This window comes from Ambystoma mexicanum, chromosome 1q (assembly GCF_040938575.1).
Source record: "Ambystoma mexicanum isolate Mex_15411 chromosome 1q, UKY_AmexF1_1, whole genome shotgun sequence".
NCBI lineage: Eukaryota > Metazoa > Chordata > Amphibia > Caudata > Ambystomatidae > Ambystoma > Ambystoma mexicanum.
The window spans coordinates 590,829,291-590,850,759 of record NC_090922.1 but is presented as its reverse complement, the minus strand read 5'-3'; the positions used below and the strand labels follow the sequence as shown (position 1 = coordinate 590,850,759).

Below are 21,469 nucleotides of genomic sequence, written 5' to 3'. Positions count from 1 at the left end.
CTCACCGCCAGCAGACGTGGTACAAATAGCCGATGACCCATGCCCAGTAGTTCCAGCACGCGGCAGGCGTACTCATTCACAAGGGTGTTCCTTTCCTCCTGCAGCTCCTGCGCCTTCCTGACTGGTGGTGCCAGTTGGTCAGCCGAAGGCGGCGGTGGGCATGGGAGCCCCTCTTCCATCTGTGCAATCTAAAGCGAGGAATCCACGACTCTACCACTCCTCTGAGGTGTTGATCCACCGAACCCGTTAGAATGCAACAAATGTGGATCCCTCCCAAATGCGATCTAGAATGTGTCCCAGGGATAGGAAGCGGGGCAAAGGGGCCAGGGTGTAAACTCTGGATTCAAGCAACAGGGGGGTATTGTTTGCGTCCAGGTGAGCGGATTGCCCCGGAACGTGGTTTACATGATCATCCAATGGAGAGATGGAGAGAGTTATCTGGTGGGTCGCCAATGACGATGGATTCCAGAGACGGGGGCGGGGGGCTACGCCAAAGTCATGCAAGGCTTGGAAGCTGGCCGAGTGGATGCAGGCTCTAGATTGAAGCAGCAGGTGTGGACTGTGCGCCAGGGTCTGCAAAGTGTCCCGTATTTTGGTCTACAGTATGACACAGTGGCGTGATGGAGGGGTAGGGTGCGTGATGAGTGGATGGGCACTAACCAGGACTTTGATTTCAAGTTGCAGACGGTAACACGGAGTCCACGTGGTGTAGCTTGCTCCCCAAAAGCTGCTTAGAATGTGGTCGATGGAATAGATGTTGGACGAGGCTGGCCCATTCACCACACAATAAGAATGAAAATTCCTTTTCCATGCAGCACGCGGGTACAAGGAATCTGGATCCGTGCAATTCCAGTCACTCTAAATCGACGAAATGATGGTCCAATGAATTAGAAGGAGAGGTCTGCAATTCTGGAGCCAGCAGGGGCTCATGGGGAGACGAGGCTGCACGAGTGTCGGGGGAAATGGTTCTCCCGGTTGAAATAATGGGGGTCCCGTAATTTCGCCAGTTTGCCCTCCGCTTCAGCAGATCCGTAAGAACAGAGATTCAAGTCACAAGCATTAGACGGACCGTGGGTCACCCCCGGAAGTGACGTGATGTGTCCCAATAAGTGGGAATTGCGCGACGGCCCCTCTTCACAGCCCCGTGCATTCGTGCAGCCTTGACTCCGTGCTCAAAGGGTGAAGAGGGATACCCAGACCGATTGGCGGGGGCCGGACGCGCCCGTCCGCCATGCAAGCACGCGTGCGTGCAGACGGCAGAGCGCGGCTGTTGTCAAGCTGCAAACGCGCAAGAAAAGATGAGCTCATCGCAAACCGTGACCGCGCGCAGGGCGCCGCCGCCGTCTCGCGCCTGGAATCCATAATGAAAGGAGAGGAGGGGTGGCTACTGAGAGCCGAGGAGTGTAGGGGGTACAGGCAGCAGGTGGATGGGCTGGGCAGGCGGGGCGAAGAGAAATCCTTGGGGAGTAGCACAGCACTGGCTGGATAGCCCATATCAGGTGCACACCTCAAACCAAATTTTCTGTAATTGGTTCAATCTTGGTGCTTTTACCCAGGTCATTGGTACTCGTGTCATTCTCGTTAGAAGGGCTGCATAGTTCATATCCGTGACATCACATGCAGTTTACATACACAACTCTGTAGAAGGCACGGACTTCCTTCGTCTAAGAGATATCCCTCTTCTCCCAGTCCCACACCATCACTCAGGCTATGCTGTCAGGTGGAAGACACGCTGTTTTGTGGAAATAGTGGGCGGGTGATTGGCAAAAAGCAGGTTGGGAGGCAGAGAGAGGTTGACTGCATGCACGGTCATAAACCTCCCTTTCGCCCCACCCCTAGCGCAGTGATAACTAGACAGGCACCACCGGCCGGGATGCCCTGCTATGTGGTCCATTCACTAGCATCATCAGTGTTGCCATATTATACAACAACAGGGGAGTGGGGGGGGGGTCTTTAAAGGGAGGGCGTTAAAGGAAGTTCGAGGATTTCATCAAATAACCTGTTCAGCCACAAACAATAATGGTCAACAAGGGTTGGCCTAGGGGGACTCTCAGGGAAGGTTTACAACTGGGCTAACACTGACACAGCAGAATTTGCTCCCAAAAGAGGCGGCAATTGAAATTCCACATGTTCTCAATTTTTTTCAGTGCAGGTTGAATGAGTTCTTACAGAGATGTGGCACTGGTGGGTACTCATTTTTTGCTAAAATCACTGGGGCATTGGCCTGATCACAATATTTGCATCCCTGTCGACTCAACCTCACTGGAACGGTGTCACAGGCTTTGTAAAGGGTCTCCCTTTCAACAAGAGGTGGAAGTGGAAAAGAGGAACTAGTGGTAGTCTGGCTGCATCCGAAAAGGACGGAGTGGGATGGCCGTATAGATGGCCGGGAGGATGTCGAGTGTGTGGGGAGGCAGGGGATGAGGAGGGCAAGGATCACAAAAAAAAAGCATAATAAAGCCACATGACAGCATGTAAATCATTATAGTAACATGTTAAGCCAAAGAATATCAACGTGGCTTTAATTTTCACACCCGGACTGCTAAACTACAAGCCCCAGAATGCAAGTTAATGCCAACCTGAAAAATCTAGTTAACCCCACGGTACTTTCAGTGATTAGATTTGCAGATTCTTTGTAACGAACTTTAAGCACGTTGTTATTCATGATGTTGAAAACATTTGATTAGTGTCTTAAAGAAACGATTTTTTTGCATGTCAAGATACACATCACGGATATAAACACATTTTTAAAGGGTGCTTTTGCGTTGCTCACTATCACAGATTTGCAAGGTAATTTGTGCTTGGCAAGCTCTTTGAGTTGGAAATGTGCCATCATGCATAAGAAAGGCTCTGCCACAGATTAAAGAAATGTGTTTGCAACTTGAGCACCTTCACATCCTGCGGAGCCATGGACGCTGTGTGTGTGTGTGTGTGTGTGTCTGCATAGCTGTGATTTGGGAAACTGCCAGTGCTTGAAAGTCCATCCTGAGTCGATTCTATAACTGGCATGGGAGAAATTAAGTGTTACTCACTTGAATGACTAACGTACTCCTAGTCCATAGTCCCCTTTCCTCCATCCTGCATGGGCATCGCACGCGAGGGACGGAACCTCTTTTCCACCAAAAAAAGACATTTCCCCTTGAAATTTACTGGCGCGTGGGGGCGCAGGCTCCCTTAACCCCGCCTACCGGCACCATGCCTCAGTCCCCTTTCGACGCGTCTGCTGTAATACACTTTAAAAACCTCACTGGTTTTATTATAGGGGGATGAATGGTGAGACGTATGGAGGAAAGGGGACTATGGACTAGGAGTACGTTAGTCACTCCGGTGAGTAACCCTTGATTAATCCTACGTCCGGGCCCCTTTCCTCCATCCTGTATGGGCGATTACAACTGACACAAGGCCTTGGGGAGGAGAGCCTGACCCTCTAGGCAAATAGATTATGCAGCACTGCTTTGTCGAATGCTGCATCTGCCTTGGCGCTGATATCCAAGCAGTAGTGTTTGCAAAAGGCCAAAGGGGTGGCCCATGTTGCCGCCCTCCTTATCACCTGACAGGGAAGGTGGCGCTGGAACGCGTCTGTGGTTGCCTTGGCTCTTATTGTGTGCGCATGCATGCCCTGCGGCAGATCCTTACATTGCACCTTGTATGCCTTCTGGATCGCTGCTGTCATTCATCAAGCCATGGATGCCTAGGAGGCTTCCTGCCAGGCCTGGAGCCTCCAAATGTTACAAACAATGTGTCCGTCTTGCAGATGCCCTTCCTTCTGTCTAGATAGAATTTGAATGCTCTTGTGACATCCAGACAGTAGACCATCTTCTCTGCTTCTTCCTTGGTGTCCGGGAAGAATGGGGGAGCACAATCTCCTCGTTTATATAAAAGGGTGACACCACCTTTGGAAGGAACTTGGGGTGTGTGCGAAGCACAACCATGTCGTTGTGAAACCTAGTGTATGGCTCTAAGGCGACTAAGGCCTGGATCTCACTCACTCTGTGATCTGACGTAAGACCAACCAGAAGGGCTGTCTTCAGATGGACCAGTTTAACACCTGCTGTGGCCATGGGTTTGAATGGTTTGTGGGCTATAGCACTTAGCACCACGTTGAGGTCCCACACAGGATGCAGGCGTTTGACTGGTGGATACAGCCTGGTCAGGCCCGTCAGGTGTTTCTTCACTACAGGATTGGCCGAAGGCACAATAAGAGAGTCGAAGTTACTGTATGCACCAATAGCGGTTATGTATGTGTGGCAGGAATCCACCTGGACCCTCGATCTGGCGAGATAGGCCGAGAATGAGAAGACTTGGTCCAGGGTGCATGTCAGTGGATTCACCCCACTTTCCTTAGCCCAAAAACAGAATCTCGTCCATTTGCTTTTGTACTGCTTGCGCGTGGGCCTGACTTCTGCCACTTTGAATGATCTCCAGATTGTCACTAGACAAACTGAAGGTGCTGGAGCGTTAGCTGCTCAGGAAGCAGGCCGCTAGGCTAACCTACGGGGAAGGGTGAAGCACTGCATCTCCCTGGAGCGCTAGTAGAGGGCCCTTCCAGAGGGGAAGCACCATCTTTGCTGGGTTGACAGCTGCCGCAGGTCCGAGAACCAGGGTTGTGCCGGCCAGCAAGGTGCTATGAGGATTATCTCCAAGTTCCTGGAGTTCCTAATCTCGCTCACCACCTTGTGCACCAGCGGTGTGGGTGGGAATGCATATGCCCACATCCCATCTCAGGGTATCTGGAGTGTATCCCCTAGAGAGTTGCATTCCCTTCCTCCCCAGGACGCAAATTGATGAAACGTCCGTTGGTTTACTGCCGCAAATAGGTCTGTGGTGGGATGGCTCCATCTGCTGAACTCTTCATGCAGTACTCTCTCATTCAGCTGCCACTCATAATTGTCGGTGGCCAGGCGACCAAGTCTGTCTGCTTCCAGGTTGGATTCTCCCGGAAGGTGAACCACCAAGCTCCACACCACCTGACTTCCCAGATTTCCAGGGTCAACGAGCACAGCTGCGGGGATCTGGTGCCCCCATTTGTTGATATGGTACATGCAGGTCGTGTTGTCTGTCTGAATGCACAGAGACCTGCCCTTGATGGTCCGGAGACAGGACTTGAGAGCCAACCAGATTGCCATAAGTTCCAGCCAGTTGGTGCAGTCTGTTTGGGTCCAGAGCCCATCCACAAAGTGCATTCCAAGCGTGTCTTCACACCCCTGGAGGGAGGAGTCTGTGGTAATGGTGTACTCTATGGGGGGTGGGCGGAACCGTCTGCCCACCAAGATGTTCTCCTCCTGCTGCCACTATTTTAGATTGTGGTCCAGATGTTGGGTGATGGAGACCTGGGCCCCCTGATGGCCCGACTCCTGATGCCAGGAATCCACAAAATGCAACTGAAGCCTCCTCATGCGAAGTCTGGTGTACGGGACTGCCAGGAGGCATGCTGCCAGAATGCCCAGAAGGTGTTGATGGCCCAGGCTGTGGTGCTGGACCTGCTGCGGAAATGGGAGACACCAGTCTGAATCGCTGTAATCTTGTCCCCCGTGGAGAATACCCTCTGCTGCTGTGTGTCCCACAATAGGCCCAGAAACACCAGCGTCTGTGTAGGGGTGAGCTGAGATTTCTGCTAGTTGATTGAAAACCCCATGCCGAATAGGGTGGAAAGGAGCCTGTCCGCAGAGGCTCGAACCTGCTCCGGAGATGAGGCCCTGACTAACCAGTCGTTGAGGTACGGATAGACATGCATCCCCTCTGACCTGAGGGGAGCTGCCACCACATTCATGAGCCTCGTGAAGACTCTCAGAGCTGAATTTAACCCAAAGGGCAGAACCTTGTATTGGAAATGCAGGCCCATGAACCGGAACATGAGGAAGGCCTGGTGAGGCTGTACAATATATACGCATCCTTCAGGTCCAGGGAGGACATCCAGTCTCCCCCACACAGTGTCTCGGCTTTGAGCACTGGCGTCACCATCTTGAACGTCTGCAGCGGTAGGTAAAGATTCAGGGAAGACAAATTCAACACCACTCACAGGCCCACCTGGTTCTTCTTTTGAATAGCAAAGATGCAGGAGTAAAAGCCCTGCCCCTGCTGGGGGGAGGGACCTCCTATACCGCTTTGCTGTCCACAAGGGAGCAAATCTCTGCTAGCAGTCATGGTGTACCGATCTGCGGGAGTGGGGGATAACTCAGGAGAGGAGAAGGAAGAGGTAGCCAGAAGCCCCAGGACACCACTGAGAAGACCCATGCGTCCGCAAACTTCACTCGCCAAGCCTGACTGTGCAGGGCCAGCTTGCCCCCAACTGGGGTGCTGTGGACCTGAAAAGAATTGTCATCGTTTCTTCTGTTCAGAGGCTGATGAGTGGGAGGGGGGCTGGAAGAACCCCTTATTTGAGGCTTTGTGGTGTTTTCGCCTGTGCTGACTGGGAGACCTGACAGGCTAGCTGGCTTTGCAGTCCTGGGACCCACGGAAACAGCCAAATGATCGCCCCTTGTCTGAGCGAGACTGTGCCTGTGAGAAAGGCTTTGCTGGTGGCTTGGTAAGAATCGCCAGGACTTGACTGAGAGCATCTCTTCTTCTTGTCCAGCTTTTCAACAGTTGTGGAGTGGAAAAAAATCACCCCCTTCGAAGGGAAGGTGGACATCCGTGTTGAACCTGGTAACTTTTAGCCAGGACATGGGCCTCATGTCCGTTGCCAGACAGATCGCTCCGTTAGTTTCGTTGATGCGGGCTACTGTGGCCTACAAAATATCCTGAGAGACGAGTTTCGCCTCAGCCAGGCCAGTTTTGAATGAGGCTTGCTAGTCCTTTGCGATTTCATGGAGGAAGTCTGTGATTTCCCTCCTGAGGCGGTGATTAGCCGCAGCCAGAATGGCATCTGCGTTGATCTGTCTGAGGTGTAGACCAGTATTAGAGTAGACCTTCTTGCCGTATGATTTAAGAGTTCTTTCTTCCTTTTTCAAGAGGGCTGACATGGCAGTACAAGAGGAGGATGCCTGGGACTTGGCATACATGGATGCTGCAGCGATAACCGATGACAGAGGTTGCAGGTGTGTCGAGAGTTGCATGCTGTCCCCCTCGGCCTGCCTGAACGTAGCATCCAGCTTTTTGTTAATGGGTTGCGTGGAGTGTGGCTTGAGCCACCCCTTCTTGGCCAAGGACTGCACATCCTTCTGTAGGGGGATGCTAGATCTCGCCACCGCCATGATGGTCAGGACCTCTGCCAAAACTCCTGCCTCAGGAAGCTCCTTCTGGGGGTGGGGGTTGCCCAGGTATTCCGACAGGCCAACAATCCTATCGTGGAAGGCTTTTGCAGAGGAAGGTGTGTCCTGCTCCTCCTCGTCAGTGTCCTGCTTGTTGTCTGCCCTGGGGTGGGGGAGGGGAGCCAGCATCCTTTGGAGGTGCTTCCGGTGTGGGGGTTTGCCCCTGCACGGGGTTCTGCTGGAGCCTCAGGAAACTGACTGCGACGGAAGCGGAGCTGTAGGTGGGAGCGTTAGCTGTGTTGCGGCGGGCTGCACGGGTGGAGCCGGAGGCAACATGTCTTTGATAATGCCCCGGAGAATGGAGCCCATTTGTGGAGATCGCATGAGACATGAATTTGTCGAAAAACCTGTCCTCACAGGCTGGCTCATGGCGATCCCGCACCTGAGTCAGTGGCGAATACACCTGCTGGCCCCCCAGTCCTTGTCCATACATGGGGGTCACTGTACCTGGAACCCGAGATGGTGAGGTATGACATTGTCCAGGTGACGGGTGTCATTGGTACCCAGTCTGCCCTTGGAGTAAAGCTACTCTTCTGTTGATCGCCTGGCTGGAAGGCCTCCATGGCTGCCTATGTGGGTTCCTGCCTTTGAGGATCGGGAGTGTCGGTCATCTGTCTCGTGCCACTGCCATTTTGTCGGTGCCTTGAGCACGTGGACTTGTAGCCGATGTGTTCCCGGGCTCGGCCTGCATGCGGGTATGCACTGGCCCCGCCCCCCCCTGCACCTCAGGTGTACACCCGGTAGGCTGTGCACTCCCGGCCGGTAGTGCTGGCCGTATGTATAGGCGCCCCCTCAAGTAAGGATCCAATATCAGGGCAAGGCCGCTCAGGAAGAGTCCCGGTAGTGGTAGAGCTCACAGGCCACTCGGCTGTGGAAGTGTTAGGGCCCTTGGACTCCTCGTCCGTGAGGCCGTTAGCTGCGTGAGTGCTTTGGAAAATAAGGCATATACTTTCTTTGTCTTTCTCTGGACGTAGTCCTTGATGTTCTGTGGAGGAGTCTTGTTGAACAGCTCTCTCCAACACGTGAGCCAGTGTTTAAGCGACCTGGGCGTGAGAGCGTTGCATGCGGAGCACCCATCCCATCCGTGGTCTTCACCAAGGCACTGGAGACAGAGTGCGTGTGGATCTGCTGTGGGAAAGGAACCGTTGCACGACGGGCACATACTAAAGCCTGTCGAAACCGACATGCAGCATGGACAAACTAGAGCACTGGTGGACGGTGTTCCCAAATCTGCAAAAAAAAACCTTGCTCACTGTGCTCAGAGAGGCACAGCTCCACCTCACTAATGAGGCCCAACAGGGCTGAAACACTTGTAGGGGGTTGCTGTTGGGGGTTGCTGTTGGTACTCTTGTTCATAAGGGAATTGCCATAGCATTTCGGTGTTGGACTGCCCATGTGGGCGGGACAAAGACTGATATGCAAATTGATATTTCCCATCTGTGAAAGGTACAGTGAGCTAAAGTGTGGCTGCAGACTCTCGAGTGGGTACCTTCCCAAAGAACAGGTCAATAGGCGGTGTTCGTTCTAGCAGAGGGGCGCCTATGGACTCTTTTTTAACCATTAAATCTCGTCTCATCAGGTATCAATTCTAGATTCCGGACACAACTTACCTCTTCTAAAATTATTATGTCTACACTGATTACATTTTTGGTTCACATAATTTAATATTTATCCCTTAGTGCTTTGGAACAAATGGTATTACAGAGTATATACAGGACACTAAATAGAAGGTGTGACCACATCATTAAGTTAATTCTATCTATAATCCCAACCCAAATATTCCACACCTTTGTATAATAATCAGGTGACAATATCATTTATTATTTTAAAATGTTAACACTCATCTGACCATAGCAAACTCAATGGGCCCCATTACAATGTTGCCGGTCCAGAAACAAGGGTGCCGGTAAACTCACCGCCACCTTTGTATCCGGACCGGCAAACTACAAGTCTGCCTGCCAGATCTGCTGTGCCCGACAGGTGTGACCCTGCCGAGCGCAGCGGCCACGGTAGGAATACTTGTCACTGGAGCACCAGCACGATTGGTAACGGTGCTCCCGTGTCCCCACTCCAATAGAGTACCAGAGGACTCTATGGGAATGGGGATTAACAAATGTACCAGTGCCCGACTTCCCGGCCGCTGGACTTGTAATAGCCCGGTGGCACAGGAAAGTCAGGCGCCAGTAAATTATTATGGGTCCGGCAGCAACCCGCACCGGCAGGGTTACCGCTAGACCCGTAATGAGGCCCAATGTGTGCATCTTTACAGGTGACCACTGCATTCCTATAGACATCTTTTGTTGGGAAAATATCCATGCCATATCAATACAAATGGTGAGCATGTCAGAATTTACCTCACTTTAATACACCTATATTTTCACATGCCAGTGTCACGTGGTGGGCCACAGAAACACACACACACAAAGTCAAAGGCCTAAACTAAATGATGGGCGGTCGAGAGCCCAAATCATTAGTCTATTTTCAATATCCGCTGGCTATCTGCACAGGTGAATGTTCAGCAAGTCACTGAAAGACTTTTTTTTTGGAGTGCACCAGCGCACTTCTTTCCCAATGATGTAACGTTGGTTTTGGTGTTTCTCCTTGTTAGGGGCTTCCTCTCTTGATTTGGACTTGGTCTTGACCATTGGCATGATCTTGATCTGTTTCTTGGCCCTGGATCATATCAGCAGGTACTGGGGCATACTCCTCAAGACATTCTCTGCGGATGTGTGTATGTACTGCCCCTACCGGAATTAGCAAGAATAGGAAGTAGCCTACTGAGTGCAGACAGTACCCTACCACCAACCAATTGAGCAGAGAGGAGGAGGTGCTTCGTGGCCTGCATCCCAGCTAACAGCATAAAGAGCCCATTACAGCACGGAGTGGTGCAGGAGTGGTCTTTGGTGGTGACCAGAGTCTTTTTCCTCTTGCAACAGAGAGGAGGAGGTGCTTTGTGGGCCTCATCCCAACTAACAACATAAAGACCCCACTGCAGGAGTGGTCTTTGGTGGTCCAGAAAAGGACCAGGACCATTAGGCATACAGTACTGGCACCCCCCAGGTGTACCAAAATGATCTTCCAGAAACAAGTCACAGAGGAGAAGGACTGGTAAGCAGCCTCCACAGACTTGAACATTTTCCCCAGTCTGTAACTGACAAACAAATGTTGACATTCTCTCTATAGCTTTAGGCAAAATTAAAACTATTCTTAAAGGATAAGCCTTTGGTGGGCTATTGACGTAAGCAGGAAAGCACGAGTGGTCAGGATCTGTTACAGTTTTCTTTTTGAGCACCTCACTCGAGCCCCAGGAATCGTAGGAGGCAAGTCGGTAGCACTCGTCTGCGCATAGGGCTATCTTGAGTGGTGCAGAGCGAGGCTCGACATTTACCTCTGAATAAGAGTGCATACTATGGAAGTGCCTGGAGGTGCATAAGTGATTGCGTTTGTTTAACCTGGAAGAGCGCTGAGGACAGTTAATTGAGGAGAGTCTACTCCCTCCACCTCTTGAAATGCCCTATAAGAGCAAGCCAAAAACGAACCGATACAATCTCAGAAAGTGGCGCGCCGGGTCAAGTGGCTCAGCAGTACTTGACCCTATCAATATGGCAATTGAAGCAGCTGAAGTGCATATGCCTGCCCCAGTAAGACAAAAGGGCATGATAACTTCTTGTTTCCTTCCTGAGCCGACTATAACAAGAACGGTATCTGTGGCACCAGCAGTTTCCACAGTGCCATCAAGAGGCAATAGTGCCCCAGGATTCCATGACATTCGACAATATCGATAATAACTCTCTTTTGAAATTATATTTTACAATCCCACAGTGTATGGCAGGGACAGCGGTGGCAATTGCACCAGCAAGAGGCGAACCCGCAGTAGTGGAGGCCCAAGTGATTCGGGCTGAGTCAAGTCCTAAGCAGAATACAGCCATTAATCGCCTAACTGCATATCCTAATTTAGTAATTGACTATACTGGCGCGGTTCAGATTGAAGACTCATTTCAACTGGAAGATTCAATATCTGGAGAGGCAGCCTTTTCCGAGCTTCAATCCTTCATGGTTTCCATTCAGTTTGCCATGAAAATACTGCTAAAACTATGTGCTGGCAAATTTATGAAAATCTACAACTGTTGAAAGCAGTGTTGCCTAACCCAGTGGTTACCAACGAAAGGTAGCCTAGTGTGCATCTCGACAACAAAACCCTTACAAATGAATCTGCTTGTCCAGCTCCATCAAGACTATGCAAAAGAGACTATAACTATCACAACTGTTGACTCGTTGGATTCATCTGACATCTTCTACTCCAGGAAGCAACGCCGATTAGTAAACCATGCTGTGACTCACATAACGCCTTGCACTACGGCAGCTTCTAAGCCTCCCACTGACATTCTTACAAAATAAAATATTTAAAAAAGCCTGCAAGAAGGTGGCGCACTGTAAAATGCGTCTGAATAAACAGCTGGGCAATTTAAGGAGCTGGATGATTGGTTCTAGATGGAATTACCAGTCAATATCTTAGACCAAATAACCAGACAGACCCAAGGAAGATGGTAAGATACTGCTTTAATCTCAAGGAAAGAAAGCAGGGAGAAGTAACAGCTATCAAAAAAGATGCATGCGTATTTCAAACCTTATCTTGTTTGTAGAGTTTATATACTTTTAAATATGTCAATAGGTCATTTATGACATCATCCTATGTGGCATTTGCAAAACTTATTAACAGAAGTGATTGGATTAGGGGAACATGTCTACTTATAGAATCATATAAGAATTAATATCTGATTGGCTATCCCTTGTCAATAGGACACATCCTGAGCTACTTCCACTTACGTAATATACTGATTGCAGCGAGTTGGTTAATGCAACATTTGTATGTAAAAGCGTGTGGCACGCTCTATGATTGGTTGGCAACCCCATCCAACCTTTGACTTTCGGCTTGTTTAGCAGCACATGAGTGAAAATGAAACCTAGGTGCTCGAGATGCATCGATTCATTCCTTGTTTTCCCAATTAGTCCATCATATGTCATCAACCTGATCCTTAGCCAAGGCCTTCTGTTTGTAAAATATAAATTGGTTGTATACTAGGCTTACTGCGCTTGCCGTACCATATGTTTGAGACAGAAATAATGTGTCACATTAAGCTACTGAATGATTTTTATTAAGTGCGCTCAATTCTCCCGTTGCGCTCAATCAGCCGACATGTGTTTCGGCCACCGGTCTTTCTCAAGGCTTGCAGTGGCGCTAGTATATACATAATTAATATTGCATACAATTAAATCATACATATATTCAAATGATCACCACATCATCATCCATTGATGAGTTTGACAATAAATTACACACATAATGTTTAACGATTGGAGATATGAACAGTGCCAACACCAAACCCAAATTCAATATGTTCCATCACATTAGTTATAACACCAATAAATGGCCATTAGATCCAAAATAAAAAAGAGAACATTAATTTGAGCATGAATGGGATAACATTAAATGTCAACAGAATGGATTTTGAAAAAGAAAAGAAATAGGAAACAAGGAAAAAACAAGAGTACATGAGTCAATACAGATGTCCTTGTCTTTCCTAATCTTAGCAGAAATATGTCTTCAGCACATGATATTTTCATACGACTCCTTTGTGCCTTGCACCTACCTCTCAAAATAGCCTCCTTGATTCCAGGCCAAGGTACTCCCTTATTCTGCACATGAAAACCGCGTCTTCATCATTTCTTCAATTTGAAAATCCTAGGCTCATCTGTTGAGGTAGCGGGGTTGATGCGTAACACAGGCCGTCGTCATTTTCTTCCAATGGCCATCCTCAACATTGTGTATATACCTCTTTTAGCAAGCTTCTATGTATCTTTTCTACCTAGCGTTCCAGTGTATCTACAGTTATTGGTCAGCACGTTACTTCATCTTCTAATATTCACAATTACTTCGTCGTTAGGTACACATTTCTCTTATTGTTTCAGTTACATTGTCAGTTTTAATTATTTTCATTTTCAAATAATTTCAGCATAGTCTCATACACCTTCTTTATGACATCATTCTGTCATCATCAAACTTTATTTAGAGTTCATCCATATTACTCATAGCCGCATTCTGGCATCTTGGTAGTGGACATCATTCCTGGTAGCAACGTTCTTCTGCCTCTACGTGAGGGTATATTCAGAATGGCTGCCTGAGTGCATATCGTCTTTCATACACTCGACGCGGTATAGGAAAGTTGCATGAATTAATGCATGGATTCTCAATTGTAGCTCTTTGTCTGCTACTCCAATAGGATGGTGGAAAGAGGGCAGGGACCAGAGGAGAGTCACCCGTCTGCTTCTCTACATTGTGATTAGGGCGATAGTTTGTGAGGGTTACCGGGTCAAGTGTACATTTTTTTTGGAGTGGGGCAATCCAAGATTCTTTGAGTGAGGCAGGGACCGTGCAGAAGGTGAAGGAGGTGTTGAAAATAGTGGCGATGAGAGGGAGAAGGGGTTCTGCTCATTCCTTAACCAATGAAGCTAGACAGGCATCTCCCTTGCAGCGGGAAGGCTTAAAGCCTTTGATTATGTTTGCTAGGGATGTTGTGCTGATAGGTTGGAAGTGGAAAGGGGGATGGCTGTAGGGCCTTGGGTGAAGGTGATGGGCCTGGTAGGGTTTTCTGTTTGATTTTGATCTTTCCTAGTAGTTGTGTGATTTTGCATGTGAGAGTGCCTTGGATGCTGTTACACCAGACATTGGGCCTCATTACGAGTATGGAGGTAGCCATGCCGCTTTTAGGGTGTTTGTGGTTCGGAGCAAAAAAGAACCGACAGGTGTTGCAAGGTAAAAGCCAGTTGTCTGAAGGGACCGAACTGTCATCAGGACAATGCAAGCTCCTGGGCATGTGGCTCTTTAATTCTGGAGTTGCTGGATTTCTTGTTCAGGCCCCTTAAAAAAAGAAGAAAAATAAGAACAGGAGTGCCACAAGTCTAACACTTTCAGCACTGACCCTAAATAAGAAAGAATAGGAATGCCAAAAAATGTGTCTTTCTGGATTTCTATACAATAATTGCTAGACTCATTAAAGGTTTATTTCAGGCACACTTCAGGGGGTGGGTCACTGATTTAGTCTGTTATTAAACGCCTCAACTCAGCCTTTTATCCTTCTGAGGTCGATAAATGGGTACCAACACAGGTTGGGTGATATTTGGTGTATATTTCTTCTATGTAAAGTGCTTAAGCTTAAGTGCTACATAATAACACAACATTATCATTTGGTCATGGACGTCTGCTTGCTTTCACAGTAATTTGGTAATATGGGCCTATACACACTGATCTTAACGATACATATGGCGATCCATTCTTGTATGAAATGTACATCACATTATAGTGATATCGTAACCATATTTTTCGTAGTGTACAATGCTATGTGATGCCACTTCCTGTTTTGTCAACCGGTGAAAGGTCGTGTTCCATCGCTTCCCGCGATATCACTTCAGGGTGGGGTGAAATGACATCACTTCCTGTGACGTCATCAGGGGGTCAAGGGTCGTGTAATGTCACTTCTGCTACCCCTGGCATTTTGGTGAAATGACGTCCCTGGGATTAACCATCGCTGGGGTTTTCTCCGCGGATATTCCATTGAAAAAAACTCATTGAATCTTTTATTTATTTTTGGGGGATTCACCCCCTCCAAGCCCCCATCCCCTTTCATTTTTTTATATTCCCGAACACCCCATATATATATTTTTTTTTCTCGTGAAACTGAGCACAGGTATATATTTGTAGCCCCTTCAAAAATTAGATTCGTTTTTTTTCGATAGAATTTCTGCTGAGAAAAACCCAGCGAGGGTTAATCCCGCGATTAAAGGATGTTGTACCAAACAATATCTTTGATGAAAATAATCTAGTAGGAATGTACTCTTCCTTTGCATACAGAACCTTATAAATTATGGTCATATGCCAGATCCCTTATTCATTCTACCCCAGGAACTTAGAGCATCATATTTCTAACATAATTCACCCACTGGGCAATCTATCCATCAACCCATCCACCCCCCTCGATCCCATGCACTCGTCATTATTTGCCTCCAATTAGTGGAGTCACTTTGCTGAAAGTGTTCCAGGGATTGGGGGGGGTGGGCATGACATCTAAAGGAAAGGCGTCCCTGCCAATTGAGGGGGACAAAATGTTGTGCTATGAAAGTTGGGGGCACAAATCCCTTGCCCCCCCTAAAATTACACCCATGCCTCAAACACCTCCACTATGCACGTTCTCATCCCACTACCAAAGACCCCACACTGAGAAAACACTACATCTCATGCCGTTCAAAAGCCAATCCACCATTTGTACTGCCAACATCACTGAGCGCACCATTAATCATAACCTACTTCCAACTCTTTATCACAGAAACCGGTTTATCTTTTTTTCAAAATTATTATTTATTGTGCTGTAGTTTCTTACAGAACTTTTCACACAAAGTCAAGTCATTGTGCATCCTTTCTGTGTCGAAAGTATACACAGAAGTACCACAGAGCTGACACGCCACAGGATTGTGTGCATCTATGGTCTACACAATGTGCCATCTTTCTGTGTCATGTCAGTTTTTCCCACCATGTTCTCAACCTGATTGCTGAATATATTGTCCAACAGATCCACCATGACACATACTCGTGACATTTTGTCTCCATATAAGGCCATTGACCAGCATTTGTGAGGCGTTAGTGTACTTGCTTCAGTGAGAAATCTGCCCATCTGAGCGTTTCGTTGCTTTGATACTCCCGGACAATAGAGCATCAAGTGTTTGATGGTTTCAACTTGTTTCGTTTGGCGACAGAAGCAGCAGTGGTTGGTTGCTGCACTTCCTGGTTTCCTCCTCCACTGTACCTTCATCGTTTGGTACAAATTTAGCCTTATTCGGAGGAATTGGTTTCTGTGATATCGGCTTGGAAATTTTTGCAGATATCTCGGCAAGATATTCAGTTTACATGAATCAATTGGTATCTCTTTGAGGGTTTTATCTTTTGTTCTTTCCTCAATAGTTTGGATCCAGTCTCTTTGCAGCAGTTTCTTCTTCACCCATTAAGGGTTCGCTGTTGCGGTCTCTAATTCAGTGCTTAAGTCTGCTAGGTGTTGTTGCCAAATCTCGTTCCATTGATTTAAAGGACACACTCCAGGATTCATCATCGTGGTTTACTCCCTTGTTCGTTTTTATTTCTTGGGTCAGATCTCCAACTGTATTCAAGCGTATTCTCACAGTAGGGTCGCTGTAGAATGCTGTTATCTCTAGCAGATAGCACGGACACTTCCAGTTTCGCTGTTTCACCCATAGTTTTGTCCTGTTCACTGTGTCAAAGGCCTGTCGCACGTCTATAAATGCAAGAAAGAGGTTTGTCTTGTTCTCGATTGCCTGTGTTTTCAACACGTTCAAGATAAATAAGTTGAGATCCATTCCAGTTCCTTTGGTGAAACCTGTTTGTCGTATGTCTGTAATTTGGCACTTGTTAGACCATTGCACTAGTTGTTGTTGAAGGTTCGCTGACAGGAGTTTCCCGATGACATCCAACAGTGCAAAAAGTTTGTAATGTTTTGGCTCTCGTCGGTCCCCTTGCTTGAATATGCGGTCTATACTACCCTTTTTGTCCATGATGGTGAAATTGTGCTGCTTAGAGATATTCTTCGGCAAATTAGGCTTATTAGTTTGGCCCACTCCTCTGGGTCCTTTTTAAGTATGCTCTTTGTGAGCCTGTCAGGTCCCAGTGCATTAGAAGATCTGAGCTTTTCTATTCAATTTTTGATATCAAGTTCAGTATAATTGATCTTCCATGGCAAACACTGTGATGTCCAAGTCGTATTTTCAGTTCCCCCCTTTTTTTTCTTTTTACATTCGGTGAATATGCTTTTGTAATGGTTTAGCCAGGCCCTTTCATTCACTCCTTTTACTCAGGATTGCTTGTTGGTTTGCAGATGATTGGTTCAAAAGACCCCATGTATCAGTGCTGTTTGTTTTACAAATTGCACGCAGCATTCGCTCCCTTAGTTCCTGGTCTCTTATTAATCTGAAGGAGTGTCCCCAGTTCCGGTAGGCGGTTTTCCTTTCTTTTATCTGTTTTGATCTCTGCGGTTCAGGTAGACTTTTTGCCATTTTGAGTTCTTGTTGCAGCAATTTCTTGCATTGGCTCACCTATCTACTGAACACATGTTTTGGTGTGTCGACAGCATATTTGCATCCTGTTTGTGTAACTTCATAGATTCTCAACAGTGGCACATAGCAGCTGTTTCTGGATCCATTATGCTCTAATCTTTGGTACATAGTTGTAAGGGCTCTCACGTCCGATGCTGTAAATTTCAGTCGATTTCTCCCAGAGTTTATTGTTACATTTAAGTCAATGAGTATGGGAGCTCTTTTTCCCTTCAGTTGCCACTTTGGCCGTAGAGGAATGTGATCCCTTGATCTGAGGCTTAAAATGTCTAGTCTATTTATAACGTACTTGTAGTTTCCCGAACTTCAGATGTAGTCGAGGGCGTAGGCAGTAGTGGTACCCTTCCAGGGGTTATCCCGGGTATGTCTCAGTTGGTTTGGCCGTTAAGCATGTAACAATCTTTTGTTACTATCATTCTGCCAATGAAAGCCCTTTTGATGCTCTTGCGTGTCCACTAGGGACCCATAGTTCTTCGGTTTTCCTTTGTTGTCTAGATTTCTGTTGTTTAAGACAGTGGTCGAAGTGGGCAGGAGTGGTCGGGAGCGGTGCTCCTGTACTTCTTTTAATTAAGTTTTACCGTTCCTATACTTTTATTTTAAAAATGAACCGTTCCGGAACGGTTTCGTTTTAAAATAAAAGTGTAGGAAGAAGTTGAAACTTGCACTTTCAGTGCACTGCACAACGTTTCCTTAAAGAGAAGGCACATGCTCTTTGGGGTTTTTATTGTGCATGGGACAGGGCGCGGCGATGTGGTCTGTGGGGAGCGGTGCAGACCAGTAGGGATCATAGTTCCACTACTTCTTTTCGTACACTTCGACCACTGGTTTAAGATCACCACATAGAAAATATGGCATCTTGCAGACATGATATAAGCCTCGTCAATGGCTTTGGTGATGTCATGTATGAACTTCTTTGTAGGGATGAGCAGCGGGTTCCAGTACATGTTCCTTAGCACTGTGTACTCCGGGCTGTCTTCGTCATGTGTCAAGTGCTTCAAAGTCGTTTACTGAAGAAAGGGGTTTATAAGGTCATGTTCTCAACTGCGACTTCGAGGTTGTTTTTAATCATTGTTAGTAGACCTCAAAGGCCCTTTCGTGCGGGATTCATGAAGACTGTGAATCCGTCACATGCTGGCTTGTCACTCACCCAGGTTTCTTGTAAGTATATTATCTCGTAGGTTTCCAGATTTAGTTCGGGGTTACTCAGTAAGTGTTTAAAACCTCTGGTATTCCACGAGATAAGGGTTGCAAACTTTGCCTTCCTTCAGCATAGTGGCTACTTGTGATGTTTGTGAGAAAGCGCAGTTGATAACCACTTCCAGTTTGCTGGCTTCACTGGCTTCACAATAGTATGTTCCATTGATTTATTTGCATCTAAAATCCTGGCGACATTGCCGGTTTCAAAGGTTACTTTCAGTAGTTTCTTCGCACCTTCTGTCCCATCTTGTGGTTTTCTAGACTTCCGGTCGTGGGATGCTCCCGATTCGTTTCCCCCTGAAGCTTGTTTCTAGTTATTTGACCGCGAGAAATCATGAGGGTCGAAGCCCAGTGAAACAATGGCAGAGGTTGCTGACAAAATCAGGTCTTTAGCAAGACGGTATCTCATGTGAAGAATTACCCAGACTACCCTGGCTTCATCAGCGTATTCCAAGATCACAATATCATCAGAGCTAGCTGTTCTTAAGGTTGGTACTCTTTGTAGTAATTTCATTACGTTGGCTCTGTTCATGTTAACTTAATTTTTAGGTGAAAGCATGTTTTCCAGTTCTACTTTGTCGTTGTCGCTCTGAGCGGTGCGTACCGATCTTCGGTTTCTTTCACCTATTGCTGATCGAGCACTCTCTTGACGATTGGGTTTCATAGGGTTAACGTTTCTGCTGGGTCCACAGTCCTGAATGATTTCATGATCAGCTCTCTGTACCTTTGTCAACTGGTTCACCGTCTTCCTTTTCTCTGCCAGTGTCACAAATCCCTCCAGACTACTACCGTCTAAGTCGGTTTCACAGCTTACTTCCTTGTTTGTATGAGGGTTGCTTGTGGTATTGATCTCTTTTCTATGTCCTGACAAGCCGCGATTGTCATTTCCAATACTGTAGACATTGCCGATTTCGTTTGCGGTTGACACTTTGTCAGCAACTTCCGTCAGTTCGGAGAGCTCTTCTAGAGGATCATACTCATCTTCACTGCTTGTACCACTTGAAATAGTAAGTGCGCTTTGATTTATTTCACTGCAAGTCTCTGGAGTCTTGAAGGTCACAGTCTTGCCTCCATTGTATATTTTTGTCCTTCCTTCTTGTTTTTTTAGTTCGCTGTTAACGTTCGTGTCTGGCTCAGGCAGGCGGACATTTCATAGAATGGCTTGCGAACTATGGAGTCGATGTTTCCCTTTGCTTGGTTTTTCAGAGCTGACCCTATCTTGGTTAATAATAGTTTTCTGTGAGGATTTAGTTCTCGATTTCCTCAATTTCTGACATTGGCTGATCACCACGCCATCCACTTTGAACTCAAACTTACCAAGCGGCATACAGCTCATCTGCCACCCCTCCCACCTGTCCATACTAGGAGCTCCCACCTTCTCATCAAGGAGAGACTCCTACCTCACATACTTGTGCCAGCCTTTCAACCACCCTTATCTAAAAACCCGGATACCTTGGCCACCATTTACATCTCTACCATCTCCGCTCACCCAAAGGAAGGCTAAACGCTCCAAACACACAAATTCCTGGTTCACACCTGAACTCCTTGAACTATGAACCAAGAAAAGAATAGCACTCTCACCCTGGCTAGCCAAACCTAATGACTCCACTAAACTATCCTTCAAAACGTTATCAAAAGAATATAAGAATGCCATTATTAAAGCAAAATCAAACTCATTTAACACAAGGATCTCAAACGCCAAGTCTGGAACTAAAGAGATATTTGCCATCTTTAGAGATTTGGAATCACCAGCTCCCACCCCGCTCTATCCTCTCTAGAGACAAGGAATGGTGTAATAGTGTCCAGGAAGCCATGTTGGACAAATTGAATTCACTGCAAAACAAAATCATTAAACACCAACAAGCCCTGGGAAAACCTATCTCAAATGTCCATTGTAAACCCTCCACACTGACGTTCCTCTCATCTCCTTTAAGGAAATGAGTGAGCTAGAAGTGGCAGCAGTCCTCAAATCTATTAAACCCTCTAATTGTAAAGGTGATACCTGCCCAGAGCAGCTGATTAATGATATCACAAACACCCCGACACCATTCATCACGGCCTTCATCAATGCCTCCTTCACTTCTGGCTATGTACCTGCTTGCCTCAAAGAAGCTTGGGTGTATGACCGCTCTTAAAAAAAACAGCACTCGACCCAGCAAATATCCCAGCAAATTACCGGCCTATCACTACGTTTCCCTTTTTACTCAAAAACCTGGGCAAGGCAGCTTACCTGCAAGTTCATACATTTCTAGAGTCCAACAACTTGCTGGGTCTCAGGCAGTCCGGTTTCAGGCCTTGGACATGAGACCGAAACCGCACTACTGGACTTAAAAAAAAAACAACAGATTGATGACCTCAGGGATGCAGGTAAACCAGGTCCCCTACTGCTCCTCAACCTATCCGGAGCATTTGACCTTGTGAACCAGGATAGTGATACTCTCTCCCACCACCTCTCACCTGCTGCCAACTCCTCTCAAAGTTACAGCCTGGGTCATATCATTTTTCCAAGAAAGAGTCATGAAAGTTTTCTCTGATCAAGCAAGTGCTAACCCTAATTTCATCAAGTGTGGGGTCCCTGAAGGATCCTGCATCTCACCTTCCCTCTACAACTTACTCATGATGCCTCTCTTTAACTTCCTGGACCCGCATGGCATCACATACACTAACTATGCTGATGACACGCAGATCCTCATCCCCCTGATGGGCAACTACGAAGCAGACAGCAAAACGCTTAATTCCATCTACTCAGAGATTCAAACATGGATGGCGGAAAATTGGCTGTGTCTCAACAGCGATAAAACTGAAATTTTAGTTATAGGTTCACCAGGTACTCTCAAGAAACTTGACTT

At 47.2% G+C, this 21,469-nt stretch overlaps 1 protein-coding gene across 3 annotated transcripts in view; it reads right to left on the bottom strand.

Moving 5' to 3' along the window:
• The window catches only part of RABGAP1L (RAB GTPase activating protein 1 like), a 3,056,406-nt gene that overhangs the window by 324,371 nt on the left and 2,710,566 nt on the right, over positions 1 to 21,469 (bottom strand). Inside the window, exon 1 of one of the 3 annotated variants that reach the window (XM_069641103.1) lies at positions 6 to 1,332. The exons of the other annotated variants lie outside the window; for them this stretch is intronic. Coding sequence (XP_069497204.1) covers positions 6 to 179 — 174 coding nt within the window. The 5' untranslated portion in view covers positions 180 to 1,332. Of the gene's footprint in view, positions 1 to 5; positions 1,333 to 21,469 lie in introns of those variants that run through there. 3 annotated transcript variants of the gene reach the window in all.